The 25,482-nt window shown below is 41.6% G+C and overlaps 2 protein-coding genes across 3 annotated transcripts in view; both read right to left on the bottom strand.

The window, feature by feature from the left end:
• Positions 1-4,988, bottom strand: part of LOC137046471 (zinc finger protein 850-like) — a 41,339-nt gene extending 36,351 nt beyond the window's left edge. Inside the window, exon 1 of the mRNA XM_067423712.1 lies at positions 4,857-4,988. The gene's annotated coding sequence lies outside the window, so the exon portion shown is untranslated. The remainder of the gene's footprint in view (positions 1-4,856) is intronic.
• The window catches only part of LOC137046468 (zinc finger protein 135-like), a 46,319-nt gene that overhangs the window by 13,213 nt on the left and 7,624 nt on the right, over positions 1-25,482 (bottom strand). The window contains exons 5-6 of one of the 2 annotated variants that reach the window (XM_067423696.1): positions 22,545-23,051; positions 12,570-13,150 (exon numbers count right to left, since the gene is read on the bottom strand). In XM_067423696.1, the coding sequence (XP_067279797.1) occupies positions 12,570-13,150; positions 22,545-23,051 (1,088 nt within the window). Of the gene's footprint in view, positions 1-4,856; positions 4,997-12,569; positions 13,151-22,544; positions 23,052-25,482 lie in introns of those variants that run through there. The other variant, XM_067423697.1, reaches the window with a different exon arrangement.

Raw genomic sequence — 25,482 nt, forward strand, 5'->3', positions numbered from 1 at the left:
AACCACTTCAGAACACGAGCTTGAAGCACATATCACTCAAAACCGTTTTTCTGCTGGCTGTGGCCTCGGTTAACCGAGTGGGTGGCTTACCTGCACTCTCCGTGAGCCCTTCCTGTCTTGAGTTTGGGTCCAGCAACTTCAAGGTTGTGCTCAAACCGAGGCATGGTTTTATGCTGAAAGTGCTATCAACCCCTTCAGTATGCAGGTCTTTGCACTGCTTAACCCGCGTCTCAGAGAGAATAAGACGCAAACCTATTCTGCCCAGTCAGAGCATTGAGATTGTATCTAGAGCGCTCCGCCCCCTTCAGGCAGTCGGATCAGCTCTTCATTGCTTCGGTGGCCGCACTAAAGTTTGTGCTGTCATGAAACAGTCTCTCACACTGGATAGTGGATGCAGTCCCACTAGCATATAGGTCCAGGACCTAACCTGTCCTACAGGCATTTAAGCCCACTCCTCTAGAGGCATGGCCTCATCTTGGGCTTGGTCGTGTGACATTTCTTTGGAAGATATCTGTGCGGCGGCAGGCTGGGCCTCTCCGTCCACTTTTATCAGATTCTACAAGTTGGAGGTTCCAGCTCTACAAGCAGGGCTTCTCTCCATCTAGGCTCTATCTTGACCCTGGCAAACAGATTGCCTTACATTTTGGCCTGTACACATTAGTCCTTAAGCACTATTCATTCATCATAAGATCCGACTATGTCCGATCAGCTGTTCAAACGAACCGACTCTTCCGGTTCTTCATTCCCCTTATAAGCCGCCTCTGTCGGTGTCTCGGGGGTTTATAACATGTGCTTTGGGTATACTGGGTCAGTCAGCACACACGGCGCTTTACATTGTGTTCCCATACGTAATACGAGGAACCTCTCTTGAAAGGGAACGTACTCGGTTACTTTCGTAACCTCGGTTCCCTGAGAGAGAGGAACGAGTATTACGTTCCGTGCCGTGTTTATGCTTCTCAGGTATCGCTTCAGTCGATCTTAAAACCTGACACCTATGGCGAATTAGGGTCTTATATAGCCTCCTGTATGCAAATATAAGCACCTTTTTCGGCGGGCTTCTGGAACGCCCCCCATTGGTTCGTTCCTCTCAGCCGCCTCACCATAGGTTCCTGCAGTTGCCGCAGCCCGGCCAATCAGAGCGCTCCTCGCGCTGGGCTATGGCCGTGCAGCTCACTGCGCTTTACATAGATACCTTTATTAAAAGTTTTGCTTCACATTCTCGAGAAAAGGAGTTTTTCCCATACGTAATACTCGTTCCTCTCTCTCAGGGAACCGAGGTTACGAAAGTAACCGAGTACGTTTGTGTGTAACAGTTTACACACTGAAAACCACATCAGTATTTCTTTACAGTAGAGCCTAAATAATTGCCTTGGAAAAACATTGCATAATATAAACATTAATTATTTATGAACATTATTATGTGTAAGTGTTGTAAAAATGACAATTCATGCGTTAACTCATATGGTGTCATACCGAGTAACAATTTAAGTCAGACAGGCTAATGCTGTTTTTTCCATTGAAATGCATAATTTCACTTCATGAAGTAGAGGAAACAATAATAACATGATACCAAGTCCTGTAAAACATTTTCAGACATTTTGCATTTTAAATCACATTGCAGTGTTAAAATGTGAGTAAAGAACTTGAACAAGTAAGGTCACGTTTAAAGAAATTACAATATAATGAGAAAAGGTTGTTGTGCAAATCTTTTTTTGAGCTATACATATTGCTTACCGCATCACTTTATATATTCATTAAGTATTATTGATTTGAAAAGTGTTAATATCATTATATTTAGAAAATGCATAACGCTATCCCATATGACATTTTGACAGGTGTCGTCACATGATTCTCAGTTAAACTGCTTAAATACATTGTTTGTATTCCCGCTGCAGATTAGCACAGTACCTGCGCGACTCACCATAGACACAAACAGAGAGAAGTCGATATGGTTGCAATGTTCTTCCGCGAGGCACATGCAGTTATGGCTTGCTATTGCTCAGAGTATTGGCATGATTGCATGTGATACTGATCTTGTACACAAATCCAAAAGACAAGTTGATATTAACAGGAACATTGATAAGTAACAACGTTTTAAAAACAGTCTATTTGTGAAAATCAAAGTCACACCAGAACTGATTTGCATCTCCAAGCAATTCGATTCAAATTAATCTTGTGTTTTAAACTATTGACTGAATGACTTGCTGCCACCTACTGGTGGTTTTATATTCATATTTATACTTTGCATGGACTTTTAATTTAAAATATTTAACTTTTAAAGTTTAATTTGTACATATTTCTAAATTCAAAAACTTATATTAATAAAATGTACCCATGAGCTGCATTAAATGCTTTAGGTGTTTGGTTGTATGAAGTCCAGTTCTGCTTTTGTTTGTGTGTGTGTGTGTGTGTGTGTGTGTGTGTGTGTGTGTGTGTGTGGGGGGGGGGTTAATGATAATGTTAGGGCTGGGCAATATGGCCAAAATTTCATATCCCGATATAGCTCATTTGATATCCCGATAACGATATACATAACGTTATAGCAATTTTTCTGTTATTTCAGTTTATGAATAGTCTATACAAAATTGCAATGTGGAAATGCAGTTTGAAATGATATACAAAACAAATAAAGGTAGTATGGACTACATTTTTATTTTATTTAGAACCTTTTTTTTTATTTCAACTCTCCTCGACGCCCAAATTGTCCAAGACGCGCCGGGCCGCTCTCGCCGGAGCTCGCCGCCAGGCTCCCATTAAAAATTAATGACTTCCGGCCAGCTTGCCGCTCTCGCCGCTGGCGGTGTGAACGCACAATTAATAAACCAATAAAAACATTTGGCGCAACGTCACAGCGTTTGGGTTTGCGCGTTCACAAGGTTTGCAAAAAGTAAACAGGCTTAAATACTCGAGGTTAGAGCCAGGGCAGACAACAGTATGAAGCGTCATTCCGCATAAGATGGGCTTACATTTGGAAATATATTACATCTACATTTCAGTGGTAACACATAAGGTGTTGATCGTCTTTCTTTATTATTGTTAGCACTACCTCGAACTAAACCGGCGTCTCTTCGAAGCTGTCATTTTCTTAAATGAGCCGCGGCAATGTTTCAAATGAGCTTTTTACGCTAGACAAATGCCTTTATTTTCAACGATCACCTTGTACCCAAACCATTTCGAAACTAAGGAGCCATTGTCCTCAGATTACAAACAAGCTCTTTGGCGGCGCGTTTGCGGGACTCGTGTTTCGCGCTGTGGGGGATTTGAAAAAAGTGACGTGAGTGGAAGGGAGGTGGCAGCGCTAGGACAGTGTGTGTGTGTGTGTGTGTGTGTGTGTGTGTGTGTGTGAGAGAGAGAGAGAGCGGGAGCGCGGCTCGCGGCTGTTATTTCAAATAGCGCAGCATATTTTAAACTATTCGGTTAACCGGTTTCAACCGGCTAATGAGGCTCCGTGGTCGGTCAAGAAAATGTTTTGTTTTCGCCATCCCTACACCTGCCATTAAAATATTTCAATATATGGCTATAGTGTGTTCCACGCGTAAAAGCCCGTTGCAGCGTCTGTGTCTGAAGTTTGTTTTGAGCGCTTATGCCACCACTCTGAGACTTACCCTGGTCTGAACCGCGTCTACTACCGTCTTCCTCCATGTTTGTTTATGTATTGCAGCGTGCATGGGCATGCCGTGGCGTGAGGTGCATCCTGATGTCAAATTCCGCCGTAAACACCTTATCGTGGCGTAAGCGATAGAGCCTTATATAAAACGATAGACATTTTCTATCGTCCAGATGATATATTTCGTCATATCGCCCAGCCCTAGATAATGTTATGTCAGTATTGTGTGATTTTTGGATTTTAGCTTGTTTTAAACTAGGTATATAATGGTTGTTTCTGAGCATATTATGTTTGACACATTTTAGGGTTTTGTGCTGCAATACCCTGCCTTGTCAAACCTTAAATAAACCTAAACACTATGTAAATGTGTCTAAATCTCACTTCAGATTGAGCTTCTGTGCCACTTATGCTGTTCAAAGACGGATCTCATTTGATTGGAAACAGTCTTTTATAAAATTATATTACATTATTTTGTCAGTTAAAGTTCTGAGTGGGTTTTGGTGAGCTTTTGGGCTGGAAATCGTCAACACAATCTGGCAACACTGAACCCAGTTGACAGGCACAAACAGCTGAAGTTATATTACACACTGCATTACAGGTAATAGTCAGATAACAGCATAATAACAAACAATTAACAAAACAAACCATGTTAACTGGCAGAACAATTGTTTTGCTCATGACCAAAAGTAATTAAACTATCCTACTTATTGGCCTTATGTTTATTTATTTAATTAGTTTATTTATCAGGGACAATGTAAAAAATACATTAATCTTACGAAAATATGTTTTGTACCAGAATTAGCTAATGCTAGTTTCCATCTGCAGTCCCCGGGCAGGCGCACACAATATTAAAACATTACATTACAATAACTTTCAGTAGCACTAACTACTGAACTATGAGACTACTATGTCTCATTGATATTGCCACGGTTTTATAAAAGCAATAATTAAGATATGTAATAATGCCCTTAAGTTATTGTGGTACAACCAGCAGCAGTCGCTGCAGTCTTTGTCTTTCTCTAACAGAGCCCATTCTGTGACCAGCACGAAAACACACATCCCAGTGTCAATTGTGGCAGAAACCGATCAAGTGACCTCCAAAGCTCAAGTAATGTTTAAAGTTATACGGCAAACGAGTTCGTCCCGCAGAAAGCGAGCGTTAACGCCATTAGCTCGCACGGTAAAACGTTGGGTCCGCGCGACGGGAGAATAATCCGGAGAGAAAGGAGAGTAGAAAAAAAAAACTTACGCGTGTTGTGGATCTAAATGTGCGGCTGAAATGCACAGCGACTCGGGAAGAAACAGGGAGTTTTTCCTCCGTTAGTGGGATAGGATTGTGTCCTCAGTTTCTTTCTGCGACCGTTTGTTTGTGTCGTTCGCGTGGTCTCGCTGAGGTAAAGAAGCTTCTGATTGGTCAGCGTCATGCGACGGGACAACGGCGCCAACAGTTACATGCAGAAAGTGGGCGGAGGGGACTGTCTTATAGGAGACTGTAATGACGCGATGTATTTTTTTAGTTTTTATTTTTAATTTTATGTTTTAACGTTCATATCGTAAATCCTGCAAAGTTATTTGTTTATTTTTTTTAAATGTAGCCTATGTACATTTATTACACTCATTCTTTGTATTATATTGCTTTTGCATCAAAATACAAAAAAACAAGTTACCACTGCTGTGAAATTTTAGACCTTTCTCTCTTTTCACTGCAAAAAAAGCTTTAAAAATATGTCTTTTCACTGTCGTTATTAATCTCACTCTATTTCCTCCTCGATAGATAGATAGATAGATAGATAGATAGATAGATAGATAGATAGATAGATAGATAGATAGATAGATAGATAGATAGATAGATAGATAGATAACTACAGCATATTTATTGTAAAAACCAGGGATATTAAACATCAAACCCAACAGCAGGTAAACTCATCACTCAAGTCACTTTCACATAAAGATGGACAGCATGTCTCTTGTTTCCTTCCACTGTAGAAAAATGAAGCCAAGTATCCCAGTAACAGCCATTGCCTGTTGCGTTGTTTGGAGTCTGTGCAGTTTCACAGACTTGTTGTTTATTATAGTGCTCTTGCAAACAGAGAAAATAAGAATGATTTTACAGAGAAAACGATTTTAAAGGGGCCATATGATGGTACATGCACTTTTACAAAATTATGGTATGGAAATGTGTGTTGGCATTGCCTGTACACAACCATCCTATAATGATAAAAATCTATCCAGTGTTTTTTTTAATCTCCTTATATGTTTTCTCCTGTCTCAATTCAAGCCGTTCGACCGTGTGACACACACACACACACACACAAAAACATTTATTTGAAATATGTAACGGATTGCAATAATGGGAGCAAAAACATGTTCTAAATAAACTGATAAACTATGTAATACTACCAATACAAAATCATAACATAGTAATGTACCTATATTGTAAATAATAAAGAATAAATAAAAACTGTAAAATACAGAACAGGTGCACAAAATAAATAGATTATATACGAGATATGCTTGTATTTATCTTATATACTTATATAAGCACTTATAGCTTCAGTTATATACTACTAGTATGTGAAACATATGATTTGTAAGACATTAAAGACTACTTTAACACAATTTTAACAACAAAAATTAAAACGTGATTTTGTAATAATTGTAATCAGGCTCTGAACAGATTACCCATTAAAAGTTCTTTCAGCCAGTAGAACAATAGAATCGCTCTGGGGTCCTATAAGCGGATACGATTTCACAGGGTGACACGATTTGTCATGACAGGGGTTCAAATTTATACAGTTGCACAGATGTGTCCTCAGAGACTCCTGTCGCCATTCTTCCCCTCCACAGTTGTGTTATGTCAAAGTGCTCCACAGAACAGAGGGGCGGGGTGAGTAAAGCTCATTAGAATTAAAGACACAAGGCAAGTATTTTTGTACAGCAGATTTCATACCCAATGGCAATTCAAAGTGCTTTACATAGAAAAGAATTAAAATAGTGATAACACATGCATGAGAAATTGAAGGTTTGGTGGCACCTCGGTGTAACTAAGACACAGAGGGATCCGCTGTGCCACGCCCACCTCGGGACTCGGCTGTGTAGCCAGCGTTGAAGCGGTCTCATATGGAGCACCCTGAGCGGCGTGACCGCCGCTCCAGGCACCATATGCCCCAGGAGCCTCTGAAATTGTTTCAGTGGGACCGCCGTCCTGCATTTGAACGAATTCAAGCAGTTCAACACCGAATGGATGCGCTCAGTCAGGGTGACAGAATCTAGCTCCATACCGGGAAAAGGGAACCTCTGCATCGGGCAGGGTTTGCTCTTCTCCCAGTTGACCTGAAGCCCCAACTGGCTGATGTGCTCGAGCACCAAAAGCCCGAAGGGTGGGACCTCGTACTAATATGCTCGTTCGTCGAACACAGAGCGTAGAAACGGTCTGTGTCGCGGGAGAATCGAGACATGAAAGTATGCGTCCTTCATGCCGATCGCTGCAGACCAATCCTGGCGACGGATGCATCTGAGGATGCGTTTCTGCGTTAACATTCTGAACGGTAGCCTGTGAAGGGACCGATTCGAGAACCACAGGTCCAAGATCGGCCATAACCCGCCGCTTTTCTTGGGTACAACTAAGTACGGGCTGTAAAAGCCAGTCTTCATATCGGCTGGAGGGACCGGCTCGGTTGCGTCCTTCGCCAGTAGGACTGCGATCCCCGCCTGAAGCACCAGGGCGTGCTTCTTCAACACAGAGGTGAAGTGGGCGCCCCTGAGCTTGGGGGGACGCCGGGCGAACTGAATCGCACAGCCGAGTCTGATGGTGCAGATGAACCAGGATGGGCTGGGGAGAGCTAGCCAGGCTCCCAGCGACTGCACCCACGGGACTAACGGCACCACAGACGTACCCGCAGCGGGGCAGGGACCCGACCCAGACGGCGCGGAGGCGGCCCGTGGTGGGGTCTGCGTGCGCGTGGCAACACTTACCTGCTTACGCTGAGGGGTACAGCGGTACAGTGGGGAGGCTGCCTGTGGGCGTCCCGCGCGCCCCCTGCTGGCGATTGGAGAGGCGCATGAGGGTGACAAGGCATGAAACTGTCGAACACCGCCAAGCGCGCTCTCTTGGCACCCAGAGATTTTGGAAACTGCTCTTTTTGTCAAGATTTGGGTACCACTGGCCGTGGCCAGTGGCGGGACAGATGTAATTGTCACAAGGGAGCCCCCCGCCCCATCCTCCATCTCTGGGTGGCCTGTCTCAGGGTCTCTTATGACGGCGCTTGCAACCTGGCTTGGAAGCGGCCTGAGCGGGCTGGACGTCCTTCCCAGGCCGGCTCCATGCCTACGCCCGGGTGGAGCGGGAGCGGGGGCGGCGGCGGGCGGACGCCCTCGGCAACGAGCAGGTGGAGGTGCTGCCGCAGCAGCGGACCGCCGGGGCAGGATGTGCCGGATGGCCTCCGTCTGCTTCTGGGTGGCCGAGAACTGCTGGGCAAAGCTCTCAACAGCGTCGCCAAACAACCCAGCCGACGAAATAGGGGAGTCCAGGAACCGGGTCTTATCGGTCTCACGCATATCGGCCAGGTTGAGCCAGAGATGCCGCTCCTGGACCACCAAAGTGGACATCGCCTGGCCAATAGTACAGGCGGCGGTTTTCGTTGCCCGTAGGGCGAGGTCCGTCACCGTCCGGAGCTCTCAGAGGAGCTCTGGGCCAGGTCTACCCTCGTGCATGTCCATGAGTGCCTGTGCTTGATGCACCTGAAGCAACGCCATGGCATGCAGGGTGGACGCGGCCTGGCCACAGGACCTATAGGCCTTCGCGGTCAGACCGGAAGAGACTCTACAGGCCCTGGACGGGAGCTTCGGGTCCCCGCACCAGCTAGAGGTGGCCGTCGGACACAGTTGCATCGCGACGGCCGGCTCTACCGGCGGGAGACCCTCATACCTCAGGAGCCACCAGGTCGCCCGTGGGCGCTAAACGGTGCTTTCCATGACCTAGTCAGCTCCTCATGCACCTCCAGGAAGAAAGGCACCAATCATCCAACCTAGAAGGTTCGGGACGTGGTGGAGGGTTCCACTCAAGCCCGACCTTTTCGGCAGCCCGGGAAAGCATAGCGGTCAACTCCGGGTCCGACTCGACCGTTGCCACTCTCCTAGAGGGAGGCAGTTCAGCCGAATCTTCATCCCCAGAGGACTGAAACTCCCCCTCCGATACAGCGATCGACATCTGCTCGTCCGCGGGTGCCTCAAAAGACACCGTCGGCCGCGCATTTGGGGGGCCGACAGGGTCATCCGGAAGCACCACCAGTTGCGGCGGGAGGGATTAGGGTCCCGCGGAGGCTCACTCAATGGGTTTGCCCTAACCATGATCCTCAGGTCACCCCAGCCATCCGTCAAAGAAGGTCTATTCTGCTGGGCAGGAATAGACCTAAATCGAGCTATGGGTAGGGGGACTCCACCTTCCCGAAGGTAGGCGAGTCTCGACCTAAGCGCCGAGATAGTCATGTTCCCGCAATGAGAACATGAGCTATCCACAAACGCCGCCTCAGCGTGCTCTAAGCCCAGGCACGTGATACAGCGCTTGTGACCGTCAGCGGGTGACAGGGAACGACCACATCCAGAAACGCACGGGTGGAAAGACATCCTGAAAAGGACTCTTTTAGGTGTTGAATCACCCAGGAATCGACCGCGGCAGAAATAACAGGTTTTGTGTGCAGCCTATTTTCTGCTCTAACCAGAAAAAGGAACACGCCCACCAAACCAAGAGGGGGATATCATCAATGTCAAGGAAGAAGGAATTCCCCGCAATGAATGTAGACTCAGACGAGTGCTTGATGTTTGTGAAGATGAAGATGGACTGGTGCAAAAGGCCACAATTTAAATAGAAAATAGAAAGTTAGGGAAAGAGGGTCAGCGACTCAATAATCCATCCATTCTTGAATGTCCTATTCACAAGTTAGTAGTACTTGTAGAAAACAATTGAATCGGATGCAATGAAACTAATCTCCTTACTCCAACACAAGTTGAGAGTTTGAAGTATTTTGAGTTTAAATATTAGATTTGATTCTAAGAGTCAGAGTCGTGAGTCAGTCTGTTAGGTTGTGAAATTTGGTTTGTGAAATTACAAAATGTATTTAAACTTTTGCAAGTTTATCAGGAATTATAGTAATTTGGTGGGAATGTAACTGTCAAAGGACATGTTTTTTGTTGAGATGGGTATTTATTTATTTTGAGATGGGTATTTATTTTGTTATAAATTCATTTCACTTTGAGTTTATTAATTTAATTAAAACAACAACAAATATATTTATAATGTATGCCCGTTGAAATGTTTGAAGTTGTGGGTTCTTTGGGTGGGATTTATGAGACGTAATGTGTCACATGACCCGGTTTGAGTTGTTGCGGGTCTGCGTCATTTGGAAAGGTCGAGCATTAAAATGGAGAAAATTACATATGACCTGAAGAGAGCTGTTGTTTTGTATTGCTTTATGTGCGCAATGTGATGTGTTAATGATGTTTAATAGTTGTATATTTGTTGACACATTCATTTAAATATCGGAAGACACTGGACGAGAGAAATGCATATTTTGAATATGTTTTTATTTCTTGTAGTTTTCACTGTGTCTACAGAAGAGAGTGAGACAAAAATAAACAGAGAAGACATCTGTATTGTGGCCATTGTTTTTGTTAGACCAGTGCAGCTATACCACATGAAGAGCACTGGTACGGCTTCTCTATGGAAGTAAAACTGTGCCACTGGATTTTGAATTCTAATTTTTAGCACTGAATTTTTTTTAAATCGAATTTTTAACACTGAATTTTATTTTGCATCTAAATCAGACTTTGAATTTTAAAAGCCATCGAATTTCTAGCTCTGTTTTTTTTTGACTATGACATTTTTTCAATGTTTTAAAAAAATTCAGTGTAAAAAGAAATTCAACGTCTCAAAAAATTCAGTGTAAAAAAATTCAACGTCTCAAAAGATTCAGTGTAAAATAATTCAACGTCTCAAAAAATTCAGTGTAAAATAATTCAACGTCTCAAAAAATTCAGTGTAAAAATATTCAGAGTCAACATCCGGGTAACCAAGGAGAAGCAATCGATCCCTGTATCAAATCATCCAACATCCAGCCAATCATTTACGCTCCATTGGTCATGAGTAAACTCACTGAAGCGCCATCGTGTGTGTTCTGAGCCATGCTGCTGAGCTCTGGAGCTCACCTGAAGTGAACTTCCCCGCCAGTGCCGTTTCTAGTCATAGGCAAACTAGGCGGTCGCCTAGGGCGCCAACAGCTGGGGGGCGTCAATGAGCCCCCGCCCCAGCAAGATTTTTTAGTTATTTCATATATATTTTATTATTAATATTTCGTACTTTTTCTATTTCAAGGCATTATGATTAGTTACGATTATTGGAGTGAAGTCGCCATGGTGATAGTGGAGCTGCTGTAATGAAATGAGATCATGTAGAGGGCGGCAGGGAACGTCGTCATCCGTGGCATTGTAACGCTTGTGTCCGAGTGAAAAATGCGGATAGCTCACTTAATGTAACTGTAGTGGATGCAAACACGGAGGCGATTAACATCAAACAGATCGCACTTTATTCCCCGCTGAACTCTCATCACAAACTCCCTTTCCATCCACAGCATTACTTAATAAAACAAAATAACTGTTAGCAACAGAAAACAGAAAATAATCCCCACACATGGGAGCTCAAGACTCAGTGCGCACATTCACAAAATGCAGACTTCGTTTGCAGGGAGCGCTCGCAACTCTTAAAGGGGCCACACTATATTTCTACTCGTTACAGCGTGCTTTAGTTTCATCATCATGAAAAGGTCAAAGCCATCAGGGGCTCAGTATCGTAAAAAGAAAGCGAAATATACAGGTATAGCCTACTTATTGGTTACTTGTTCTCTACTAAGCTGGTCCCTCTATCATAATGTTGAGCAAAACATTACACTGAATATTAGTACTGGACGGACCACACGCCATGCTCATTTCAGGTGCAGAACATTATAGCAGTTAATTTGAATAATTTTTTTTTTACATCAGAGATAGCTGTTTAGTGTAAATTGATCAAGTAGGCTAATACTGTCATAACCATGGGCGTCACTAGGCCCTTTTTTATGAACTTATGCATCAGCCCCCCCCTAAAAAAATATGTGATTAACCTTTAAAACATGAAACTGGCGCAAGGCTTCGGCTACTGCTTTGTCCCGTTTTGTCTTTGATTCACTGTGTTCTTCAATCCGCAGCGGCGCCGAGTGACATGGTTTTCAAGCTATTGTTATCTAATTTTTTGGCCTTCAGAACATCTTAAAATACACATATGTAGATCATAGAAATCAAATTTTTCTCGGGGGAGCATGCCCCCGAACCCCCCAACATCTGTGATCTCAGAGATAATAAACCTAGCTACATTATTCGATTAATGCATGTACAATATGCCCATGAAATAAGGAAGTCATATTTACTTAATAAGTTGAAGTAAAAAAAAAAAAAAAAAAAGGGGGGGGGGGTGCAACAGCATCACATGACCAATGGAGCGTAAATGATTGGCTGGATGTTGGATGATTTGATACAGGGATCGATTGCTTCTCCTTGGTTACCCGGATGTTGACTCTGAATATTTTTACACTGAATTTTTTGAGATGTTGAATTATTTTACACTGAATTTTTTGAGACGTTGAATTATTTTACACTGAATCTTTTGAGACGTTGAATTTTTTTACACTGAATTTTTTGAGACGTTGAATTTCTTTTTACACTGAATTTTTTTAAAACATTGAAAAAATGTCATAGTAAAAAAAAAACAGAGCTAGAAATTCGATGGCTTTTAAAATTCAAAGTCTGATTTAGATGCAAAATAAAATTCAGTGTTAAAAATTCGATGTAAAAAAATTCAGTGCTAAAAATTAGAATTCAAAATCCAGTGGCACAGTTTTACTTCCATACTTCTCTCCAGTGTGAAATCTCTCATGATCTTTCAGGTATCCTGAACAAGCGAAACTCTTGCCACATGAAGAGCACTTGTACGGTTTCTCTCCAGTGTGAATTCTCTGGTGACGTTTTAATTTGCTGGATGAAGTAAAACTCTTCTCACAGTCAAAGCACAGATAAGGTTTCACACCAGTATGAATACTCTCATGCTCTTTTAATTGTTGCAGTAGTGAAAAACTCTTTCCACATAAAGAACATATGTGGGGTCTCACACCAGTATGAACTTTAAGGTGTCTTTTTAAGTTTGCTTGAAAAACAAATGTTTTCTCACACTGATCACAGCTGAATGATCTCACTCCAGAGTGAAAGCGCAGATGCTCTTTGAGATGAATTTTCTGAGTGAAACTCTTTTCACACTGAGAGCATGTGAAAGGTTTTTCTCCAGTGTGAATCCTCATGTGCACATTTAGCTTTCCTTTCTGACTGAAACTCTTTCCACACTGAGAGCATGTGAAAGGTTTTTCTCCAGTGTGAATCCTCATGTGCACATTTAGGTGTCCTTTCTTAGTGAAACTCTTTCCGCACTGAGAGCAGGTGAACGGTTTTTCTCCAGTGTGAATCCTCATGTGTATCTTAAGTTCTGATTTATATTTTAACCTCTTTCCACACTCAGAGCAGGTTAAAGATCTTTTATCTGCAGGTTGTTGAGCACTTTTTGATGTGAAATAATTTTCAGTCTGTGAAACTATGTTTCCATCTTCATTTGTGAAACGATGAGGTTTTTGCTGTTTGTCTTCATTCACTTCCATCGGGTCTAAAATCAACATAAAGTTAATTCTTAATTAAGCACAAATAGAAAGCTCTGTCATGAAACTGCAAATGCAGCTGCATGTCAACAAGAATTTTTATTTGGACATACTACACAAAAAAAATGCTGGGTTGCTTTTTCAACCCAAACGCTGGGTTGAGACTGTTGGTAAGGATGCTGGGTTGATGTAACCCAATTTGGGTTGAAAATCGTTCTTAATCTGTTACCCAGCGTGCTGGGTTGGGAACGCGGACGTGAAAGAGAGCATGCATGTCACGCAACAACACAGACAACACCAGTCGGAGAAGCCGCCATTTTCTTAGCGCCTTCAGGTGGATGGAAATAAAAGACGTTTATGCAGTTTACGGTAAATAAAAATACAAATTTCAAGTAGTTATCCTTTTGTTTTTATTCAAGAGTATTTTGAGTTTTCGTGGGAGGTGGAAAAGTCAGAAAAGAGCTTATTTGGAAATATTCAAGTTTTTTTGCCTTATGTCTTAACTGCCAGTTTTATGGGTTTTCTTCTGTCTTATTTTGAAATATTCTGTTACTAGAGTTTGTTATCAACATATATTCAACATTTATCTAACGATTTTACTCTAGACGCAGTTTTACGCTCTCAGCTCAGATTAACGTGAACAGTTACCTCACGGGGACGGTCGAATGACAGCTGACGGCCCATGCTGCGCCTCATACAATGCTCATTGGACTAGGAAAAAAGTGTGCCACAGTCATCGCAACTCTGGCCTTCAGAAGGGAAAAGGTAAGGCCATTTTTTAAAATTCTGAACATGTTAAATTTACTTTATTATATGAGACTTGCTGTATTAGCTAACTTACAGATTTGATTCGGTGGAGTTAAACTTAACGTTACTTTGCTAACGTTAGCTTGGTCTTCTGTCAGAACATAACTGTTAATACTTAACAAATGTTCCGCTCTGCTTTTGTTTATATGTAACATTCATTACAATAATAATAGATGTTATTAATTTACAATGAGCATACTACTTACTATACTTGGCCTACTTTCAATTTTTACCTTTTTTATTTTTAATTTTTTTTTTACATTAGCTTGACCGCCATTTTGTTCGTGCCATTCCCGGTATCATTTGGAAAAGAGCTTTTCTTAAGTTTTCTGTGAAAATAAAATGCCTATTGACTGACATTATTTTTTGTTTCAGAGAATGTAAAGGAAGCAAGCACTGTGATCTTTCTGAAATGATTGGAAAGTGCGTCGAAGGGCATTGAAAAATACATGCAAAACAGTAAAATTATGTTGTTTATTTCATAAATACATATTTTGCCAAATGTTGCTTTGATGTAAAAAAGTGTCAAATCCAGCAAACTGTTCCGCCATTTTCCCCCTTCTAATTTCAACTCTGTTATATAAAAGCCTTGCATATTTGACATCAACCCTAATTTCATTATTATTAAAGAGCAATGAGACGTTTTACATGTTTTCAGTTCTATAAACCTGACTACTACAGTTGCCTAGTTTCATGACCGCCAATTTTGCCTTGCCACACTGTAATTGGGATGTACATAATTTAGTCATTAAATCTTTTTTATCGGTTATTTTATTTAGGACGAATATGTGAAAACCAAACAAAGGGAATGGAATCATGAAGAATTAATTCCATCATTTGAAGGTATGTAGTAATATTTTACCGGGTTCATTGTAATGATCCGACAGTAGCTGCACGAATCTCAAGCTGTCTGGCGGACATCTCGGCATGGATGAAAAAACATCACCTGCAGCTCAATTTAGCAAAGACTGAGCTGCTTGTCTTCCCTGCTAATCCGACCATACAACATGATTTTACCATCCAGGTTCATCTTTGATTACCCTTTCAGGGTCGGTCAGAAATCTTGGAGTAATCTTTGATGACCAGCTGTCCTTCAAAGACCACATCTCAAAGACATCTCGGTCATGCAGGTTTGCGTTGCACAACATCAGGAAAATCAGACCGTTCCTTACGGAGCATGCAACACAGCTTCTTGTCCAAGCCCTGGTCATTTCTAGACTTGACTGTTGCAATGCGCTTCTGGCTGGACTTCCATATTGTGCAATCAAACCGCTGCAACTGATCCAGAACACTGCGGCACATCTTGTCTTCAATGAGCCCAAAATGGCTCATGTCACACCTCTATTCATCTCTCTGCATTGGCTACCACTCGCTGCCCGGATCAAATTCAAAGCTCTGACTCTTGCTTATGGATCTTCCACAAGCTCAGCACCCGCATACCTCGACTCACTCCTACGAGTCTACACCCCCACCAGAAGCCTTCGCTCTGCTAATGAGTGAAGGCTTGTGGTACCATCACAGAGAGGCATGAAATCCCTCTCCAGAAATTTTTTCTTCATCTTTCCTGATTGGTGGAACGATCTTCCATCCTCCATATGCACGACAGAATCACTCGTTTCATTCAAAAGACAGGTAAAAACTCATCTCTTCTAAATCCTTTCTCCTCTATTTTCTTTTTATTCTTCCCCTATTCTGGTTTTTGATACCATGAGTAATATACAAATCTTGGTATTTAGAGCACTTTTTGCGTTTCTTTGCCTCTTCATGACAGATCACTTCCTGTACTCCTGAGTTGTAAGTCGCTTTGGATAAAAGTGTCTGCTAAATGCATAAATGTAAATGTAAAGTAGCAGTGGCTGGGACAGATTTTAAGTATCACCTCAAGATGCAATCTAATCCTGTTTACATGAAATAAGTTTCTCCTGAGCAGGTTTAAGCTGATGGACCTGCTGCTATGACAGCAAGTCCAGGGGCCTGTTGCACAAAAGTAGAATTAAGACATCCAGGATAAATGACTGAGCTGAGCTCAATGAAGCCAAAACTAGTGCGTCCAGGATTAATTGGTTGCACAAAGACCAAGCCAGGATGAGCAGTCACAGATTCATCAAGCCAGGTGAAACCAATCCTGGATAGGCGCTCACTCAAACAGACCCGCCACCGATCACAGAGTCACTGATTCACTGATTCACCATGGCAAATACACACTCACCGCCACTGAAGCATCACAATTACAATCCAAATAGTTCATTCACATCTCCAAAAACACAGTTGTACTCTGATTATGAAACAGTTGAATATTTTCATTGAAATGGACTGCAGATATGAGTGAAACTGTAATGTAACTCCAGCATACTGTTTACAGCTTTGATGAATTATTATCAAAGCCTTACATTACTACGCTCAGTAGTACGGTTTAATCTTAGCCGTTGTACTCTACTTCTTATGTTGTCCACCAATTTTTCTGTGTGTTCTCCTGCTTTTATTAATGTAAAGCTGCTTTGAAACAATGAAACAATTGTGAAAAGCGCTATATAAATAAAAATAAAATTGAATTGAATAAATAGATGAGCTTATAATAATAATCACTTTAATTTATATAGCGCCTTTCAAAGGACTCAAGGCACGGTTTGTGGGCCACCAAAAGCTGACCTCACCCCAGCAGAGGATATAGCCTTGGAGCTAAATAAAGGCAGGCCCGTGATGGAGGGGATCCCTGGGGGGAAAGAAACAAGCACAGGTCCCTCCCAAGATGCCACACGCTTCATACAAGATATGTCCTTCCATCTCTACCTGGGACACAACCACATTCATATTGGATCCATTTGGACTGTCTGACTTTGGTTTGCCTATTGCCCTGCAGTATCTGACAGTACTGTTACTGTTAGAGCCACCAGCACAAGCACCAGACGATGCTGATATTATTGCTATATGGTAGGTATGTATGTATGATCATTAAAAGCAATGTTTTTAAATCACTGTGTTTATGTGTTTGTGTTTACTGCCCCCCATCCAGCTTTAGTGCAGCTGGATCATGGATAAATTGAGCCAGGATCACCAAGATATTCCGGCTTAATCCCTTATCCTAGTTTTGTGCAATAGGCTCCAGGATGAGCGTTGAAGAACCAAACCATTCAAGATCACGCCAAATCGTCAACAATCAAACCCCGCTAATCCAGTTAGTGACATACGAAGAACGGACCCCCTGGACTGAGATGTTTTACAAAAAGTTATATTTTTGTGCACATGTACAGACCCTTTCACAGCAAAATTGAAATATGTCTCAGGCTGAGGTAAAAATGCAAACTGACGCATGTACAGTAGAGGCCGCAGCTCAAACAAACCTTTCCGCTGTGCTGCCATTCTGGATTGTTGGAAAATAAGAAGCGAAGACCAGGAGATTTGGATGGATCTTCAGCAGGATTAAGAACACGTGCTGTCAGTAGCTTCAGTCCACCAAGTCGGACTAAAAACAGTTAAACTTTGTAGTTTTTATTCATTCAAGAGGGAGGGATTAAATACAGTAGAGGTGGAGACAATCTAAACAAAGAATGCAAATGCAGTGCAGGAATCAGCTCGTTCCCAGCATTCCCCCAGCCCTGATCTAATCAGCATAACAGTGTCATTCAAATGCATAGGTGCTAATCCAATCACTCTGACAGTATTGACCATACCTTCACATTATCATAGAGACAAAGACACAACTGTACCTTGAGTGTGTCATGCAAAATGGTCAGGAAGTGCATAAACACAAAAGACTAATGTCTCAAACACCTGGGAAGATTAACTTGATCTTCCTAGAATGTTGTCAATCTTTACCTCAAAATGTAAAACACAAAGTTCATAACGTTTTCAGTTTATATACTATTAAATTGAAACATAGATTTAACAATTTATACATTTGTAATCCCACACGATAAAGGAAGAATAGGATGCAGGAGACAAAAAAAAAGTGTTGTGTCTACAGCCGCTCTGAGAATTGTCCTCCAGCTCAGTGCAATTTTCATATAGTGTCAATGGGGCAGAATAACTAAACTAAACAAGCCAAAAACCAAAGGCGACAGGGGCGACTATGGCAAGGAATCAAAACTCCCTCCGGTGACAGAATGGAGAGGAAAAACCTTGCGAGAAACCAGACTCCGCCTGGGTGATCGTCACCATAATCACACTTCACTACTAATTTTAGCAAAGTACCCTCTTAGATTAAATCACTTTATTGAAACAATCTGAATGTCAAATAATTTACCTCTAAGTGATTTATATGAACATAAACATTTGCTAATTTTGGCATGTGTTGTCTAAAAGAGGATATAGCCAAGAGGATCGTACTGGCTAGTAAGAACTCTGTAAATATGGCGCATTGTTGGGGTGGTAGGTTCAATGGATCTGTGCCTGTATCTGAGGATGTCTGTAAGCAGTTTCAGATGAGGCCTAGGGTAGACTCTGAGGGATCAAGAGAATGATGGTGTGATAACCGGAGATCTGTTTGCTCTGATCTGGCTTCAGGAGGTAGGTCACAGATGACCTGAGGATCATTACTGACCCATAGCCTGATTTCAAAAACACCAGAGGAAAGGATATTGTACAGGCTGTGAAGGAGGTCTGAAGGGGGGTGGGAAGACTTTGCAAGCAGTTATCCACATAGAAACAATTGTGTATGGAATGGTCAAGGCACTCATCTACCTGTGCATCTTTGATGATTCTCTGTAGGATGTAAATGGCACAGCAAGGGCTTGAGGTCGTGCCAAAGAGGAGAACTTGCCATTCATACACATTTGGAGCAGCTTTGCAGTACAGGTCACACCAGAGGAATCGCAGGAGGGGCTTATCCTGGGGTAACAGGCGCACCTGATGAAACATTGATCTGATGTCTCCACTCCTATGTTGCCTGAAATGGAGCAGAACTTCAATGAGGTGAAAGAATTGAAAATAATCAAAGATATTTGAAATTGAACAAAGACATTTGCTGTGCTCACGCAGCCATCAACTTCTATAGTTCATGACGAGTGTTTTCATCCTTTCGTGTTTGACAGCTTTGTATCATTGACTGGTCATGTTGAGGATCAGAAGGCTGTAAAGATTTTGCATGATACTGGGGGGTCTCAGTCCTTTATACTGTCCGACACAGTGCCTTTTTGCGCGGAGTCCGCATGTGACACCAGAATTATTGTACAGGGTACCGAAATGGGTTTTGTACCTTTTCCTCTCTATCACTTTTGGGTGTCATCTTATTTAGTCTCTGGGTGTTTTAATGTAGCAGTCTGTTCTTCCCTGCCTGGCCAAGGTATTGATTTTATCATGGGGAATGGTTTCGCTGGAGGTAAATTCATGCTGTTTGAGCATGTAACTGATATTCCACTTGCTGATGAACAAACTGATGCGCTCGCACAGAATTTTCCGAATGTGTTCGCTGCTAGTGCAGTTACGACATGCGCTCAGGCCAAATGTCTCGTTAAGGAGGAGGAAATGAATTTAGGCGATTCTGTTTTTCCAGATATTTTTAAGAACAATGCGTTTTCTGAGACCATGGATGTTCCTAAGCTGATGAAAAAGCCTGGTGTATTCTTGCCTATTTCGTGTGATGTCCTTAATGAGGCTCAGAAAAGTGACCCTACACTTGAGAAATGTCATTCACATGCGAATTTAAAAATGCCACCGCCACGTAATCACCAGTTTTATTGGAGCAACACTGTGTTAATGTGTAGTTGGAATGATTGATTAAGTACTGAGAATTCGGGTGATTGGAATGTGGTCCATCAGATTGTGGTACCCTTTAAACTTCGACAGTATATTGTGAGTTTGGCACATGATCATCCTTGGTCTGGCCATCTTGGCAATTAATAAAATGTAGAACCGGGTTCTTCAACACTTCTTTTGGCCAGGGTTGTAAGGCTGACGTGTCTCGATACTTTAAAACTTGCCATTTGTGTCAAGTCGTAGGAAAGCCGAATCAGATTGTACCACCAGCTTCGCTTCGTCCAATTCCGGCAGTAGGTGAGCCATTTGAACATGCCCTTGTAGAATGTGTCAGTCCACTTCCACAAACTAAATCAGGTTCGTAATATCTTTTAACAATTATGTGTGTTGCCAAACGATTTCCGGAAGCAATTCCGTTATGAAAAATAACTGCTAAATCAGTAATTAAAGCTCTGACAAAGTGTTTACCACATTCGGATTGTCAAAAACTGGTCAAACTGATCAAGGTTCGAATTTCTTGTCTAAAGTCTTCCGAAATGCACTGAGAGCTCTGAACTTTGGACAACGTACAAGGTCCTTTAAAAGTATTGAAAGATGAATTTTTCGTTACAGGTTAATCTGAGAAAATCAATGTGCTCGACTTTGTTTGCGAAATGCTTGTTCTGTTGCAAGAGAGGCGCTTTCTCTCTCGCAAAAGAAGATGAAGCCACGGTTACAGATTTGAGCCATTTCTCTGCCTTTATCCCTGTCAAATGTTACTATCGATATAGCCTCTGATTTCTTATGGTCCAACTCGTCTGACACCTGTCTGATACATTCTTCCACTTCTTCATCTTTGCTCAGTTGTAGATTAGGGTATTATTCAGTCTTATTATGCCGCTTTCATTGTCGCTTAGACCATCTCTACAGCCGGCCAGAGCGCTGCATAAATAATTAGCTACTCAACCTTGGAGGGAGGGGCAATAACAAAAGCCGGTATGGAAATACACACAGATAAAACAAGGCGATTTCAACCTCAAAATATACGCTTTTAAATATACCATTAATGCCATCTCAAACACGCAGAGGCTTCATCGTGATTTCAACAGATTCTGCAAAAAATCACATAATTTGAAGAAAAGAAAAAAAAAATGCGGGCAGAAACGCTGTGTCAGAATGAGCAGTCAAGCAAGACATGGCAACCATAGCAACACGCCATGGCAACGGCATTTCAGACTAACAGATACAGATACATGGGAATTTTCTGACTTTTGAGCTCTTTGTTACTTTTTTGTTAAGATTGGCACCTTTGATTAATTTTCAAAAAGGACAGGGCTGAAGTCCCCAGCTGTGGTAACTAGAGTTGACTTGACAACCCGGATGTTGAAACACTACTGACTTTGGGATTGATCGATTAGGTGGAGGGCGGAGCTTCAGGCCAAAACACAACATGTCAACATCAAGATCAGTTGAGAGCTGCAACAACAACTTTTAAATGACAATATCCTGGCCAGACTACTGTTGTCAGTGATAGAAGTATTTAAAAATTAACATGATTTCTTAATGTCTAGTGACATATCAGGGTCATTTTATGAGTCATTGAAATGCCTTAAAGGAACTGTATGTAAGAAATGTGTGTACTGGTCTGTAATGCTCTCTGATAATGTAACTAAAATAGGCATACTCCACACGACTTAATTCACTTTGCGTTTACTTCGATTACGACTTTAACCGGATTAAGGTAGAAATCCCAGTTTACATGGTCCTTTCTTAATCAGAGTATTGTCTTAATCAGGTTAATATTGGAATATTGTCGTCAATGTAAACGTAGTCAATGTGTAATGTTAGTGTGCCTCCAGGAACAGGGTAAGGAAACACTGCTATTGTGTAAGCAATGTTGATACAAAGCCAAAACAATCAGTACATGTCAACTAAAGTACATTTTATTAATCAGAATTAGCAATCACTACATTACACATAACATTTAAGATGCACAATAAATGACATCCTCATTAATGAACCCCTTTCCCTGATTTAAAACCGGCGTTCTTGCCTTGCGACGTCAGAGTGTGCGCCGTTATCCGCTGTGTTTGACGTCAGATTGTTCGCCGCTGACTGCTTTGTTGACGACCCTATGGTTGACGATTCTGTGGAATGGCGGACGTAGCCCACATATTCCTGATAGTAACTGTGCTAACAGGACTGCTTGTATCATGTACACCAGATACATGCTCAGGTATATTGTTACATTGCGGAACAGAGGCGTCAGAATTAAATTCTAGCCTTCTGATTGGCCAACATGCCTTTACGATTAGGGTGATATCGCCGCCTGCTGGTGTGGCATGCTCTTGACAGCGCTTGATAGCAGGTTTTTGCGGTGTCATGTAGACAGAAATTTATTTTAAACCGAGCATGTGTGGACGGGATATTTTCTAAAACGCAGGAGGAAAAACACCAGTTATAAAAATACCTGTGTCCGTGTGGACTAGGCCTGAGACTGTTGCGGGGAAAATATTATAAGAGCAAACACTAGATAAAGGCTGAGCACTCAGGGCAAAGTAGGAACAGGTGTCATCGCAAAGCGCTGATTGTGATGACTAACAGGTGATGGCAGAGAGAGCATAGACAAAAGGGATTTTGTGTGTGTGTAAACCTGCATATTATATTATTTACTTGTAAATTACGGATCTGAATATGAAATAACTCATTTTGACGACTTCAGGCAATACTTTTTCTCATGTCTCTGTAGATTTGAGGACTGAGTGAAACTCTTCCCACATGAAGAGCACTTGTACGGTTTCTCTCCAGTATGAACTCTCTCATGATCTTTCAGGTTTCCTGAGTGAACGAAACACTTCCCACAGTGTGAGCACTTGTACGGCTTCTCTCCAGTGTGAACTCTCTTGTGTGTTATTAAGTGACTGGATGTACTGAAGGTCTTTCCACAGTCAAAGCACAGATAAGGTCTAACACCAGTATGCATACGCTCATGCTCTTTAAAAGACTGCAGTCGTGAAAAACTCTTTCTACAAAAAGAGCAAACGTAAGGCTTCACGCCAGCATGAACTTTAAGGTGTCTTGTTAAACCTGCTTCAAAAACAAATGTTTTCTCACACTGATCACAGCTGAATGATCTCACTCCAGAGTGACTGCGCAGATGATCATTTAGATGACTTTTCCGAGTGAAGCTCTTTCCGCACTGAGAGCAGGTGAACGGTTTCTCTCCAGTGTGAATCCTCATGTGTGTCTTATGGTTTGATTTATCTGTGAAACTCTTTCCACACTCAGAGCAGGTGAAAGATCTTTTATCTGCAGGTTGTCGAGCAATTTTCGATGTGAAATTACTTCCAGTCTGTGAAATTATGTTTCCATCTTCATTTTCAAAACGATGAGGTTTTTGCTCTTTGTCTTCATTCTCTTCCATCGGGTCTAAAATCAACATAAAGTTAATTCTTAATTAAGCACAAATACAAAGTTCTGTCATGGAACTGTAAATGATGCATTCACCTTAATTACATACAACATACAAGCAGCTGCACATTGACAATTATTTTTATTTGGACATACTATTTCATAAGTGTTGGGAGAGGCCACAGCTCAAACAAACCTTTCCACTGTGCTGCCATTCTGGATTTTTGGAAACTCAGAAGCGAAGACCAGGAGACTTGGATGTATCTTCAGCAGGATTAAGAACACGTGCTGTCGGTAGCTGCAGTCCATCAAGTCTGACTAAAAACAGTAATACTTTGTAGTTTTTATTCATTCAAGAGGGAGGGATTAAATACAGTAGAGGTGGAGACAATCTAAATGCAAATGCAGTGCAGGAATCAGCTCGTTCCCAGCATTCCCCCAGCCCTGATCTAATCAGCATAAACAGTGTCATTCAAATGCATAGGTGCTAATCCAATCACTCTGACAGTATTGCCCATACCTTCACATTATCATAGAGACAAAGACACAACTGTACCTTGAGTGTGTCATGCAAAATGGTCAGGAAGTGAATAAAGACAAAAGACTAATGTCTCAAACACCTGGAGCCGGTTGCATAAACCACTTAGACTAGTCTTAAAAGTAAGTCACCTAATTTTTTTCTTTAAACTGGTCCTAACTTTTAAAAATCAGTAACATTAAAGCTGCAGTCCGTAACTTTTTGCACTCTAGTGGTTAATAAACAGAGCTGCATGCGTCTTGCAGAAGAACATTACAGCCGGAGCTACTTCTCTCTGTTTATGTCTATGGCGAGTCACACAGGGGCTGTGCTCCTACGCAGCGGTACCTACAAGTCTGGCCTGAAATAGTCCCAGTATTAAATACTTATTATAAGTGTACCATAATGATTCAGGGTAAGACAAAAACACGGTTTGGAAAATGGATTCATGTTGTACATTCTCATAAAATAATTTTTGTATATCTTGAACTGAAAAAAAGTTACGGACAGGAGCTTTAAAATGGTAGATCAGTTCAATTTGAGTTAGAACAGTAAGCCTGATTACATGGACAAATTAGTACTTAAGACACAGTCTTAACATAGTGACTAAGTTTAAGCAACTAGCCCCATGGCTGATTAACTTGATCTTCCTGGGCGGAGTGTGGAGATCTGGTGAAGATGCCTGTGTGTTGGCTGTGATTCTATGACAATAGGAGGGAAGTATTCGATTTCTGATACAGCATACACATTTTCCAACTCTTCCTAATCAAACACTTCTTAATGAACTCATCAGCTTGTTAGTAGAGACTCTAATACTAGAGATATAAGCGTCAGATAAGAAATACAGTCAAACTGAGTGTGTTTACATGGACAACAGTAATCTAATTATTGACCTTATTCTGAATAAGACAATATTCAGATTAGGGTCATCATAGCATGACTTTGGTGGGTTTGTTTAAATTCAATGGGCTCAGGAAACCCACTGTAACTTTACCTGCAAGTGTCACAGTTTGAACAGTGTTACTTTATAAAAAACGAGTGATATTTAATGTTTTTAAGTTATTTTTGTATATATATTTGCGGTGATTTATTTTTTGTAAATTACCGGCTTTCAGTTTTTTTTGAGGAGACACTGCCTCTCTTGCCTCCTTCTTGACAGCCTACATTTTGAAAAATAGCTTTGATTAATTGTGAAAGGTTTAAAAATTGTGATAGTTTGGCTTGTTTTTTTATTGCTGTCGAGCCACGGGCGTTCACTGAATGATCCATTATGGCTTGCGAGCCTAGAGGTTCCTGACTGCCGTTATAAGCAGACTGTTTGGTCACAATAATTAATATGGAATTACAGATACAAACTTATTGTATTTTACTTTTACAATGAGCCGAATAATTACAACAAGGCCGTGTCAGAATGAGCAGTCAAGCAAGACATGGCACCCATAGCAACACGTCATGGCAACAGCATTTCAGACTAACAGATACATGGGAATTTTCTGACTTTTGAGCTCTTTGTTACTTTTTTGTTAAGATTGGCACCTTTGATTCATTTTCAAAAAGGACAGGGGCTGAAGTCCCCAGCTGTGGTAACTAGAGTTGACTTGACAACCCGGATGTTGAAACACTACTGACTTTGTGATTGATCGATTAGGTGGAGGGCGGAGCTTCAGGCCAAAACACAACATGTCAACATCAAGATCAGTTGAGGGCTGCAACAACAACTTTTAAATTACAATATCCTG

The sequence above is a fragment of the Pseudorasbora parva genome, chromosome 18, assembly GCF_024679245.1.
Source record: "Pseudorasbora parva isolate DD20220531a chromosome 18, ASM2467924v1, whole genome shotgun sequence".
NCBI classification, from domain to species: Eukaryota; Metazoa; Chordata; class Actinopteri; order Cypriniformes; family Gobionidae; genus Pseudorasbora; species Pseudorasbora parva.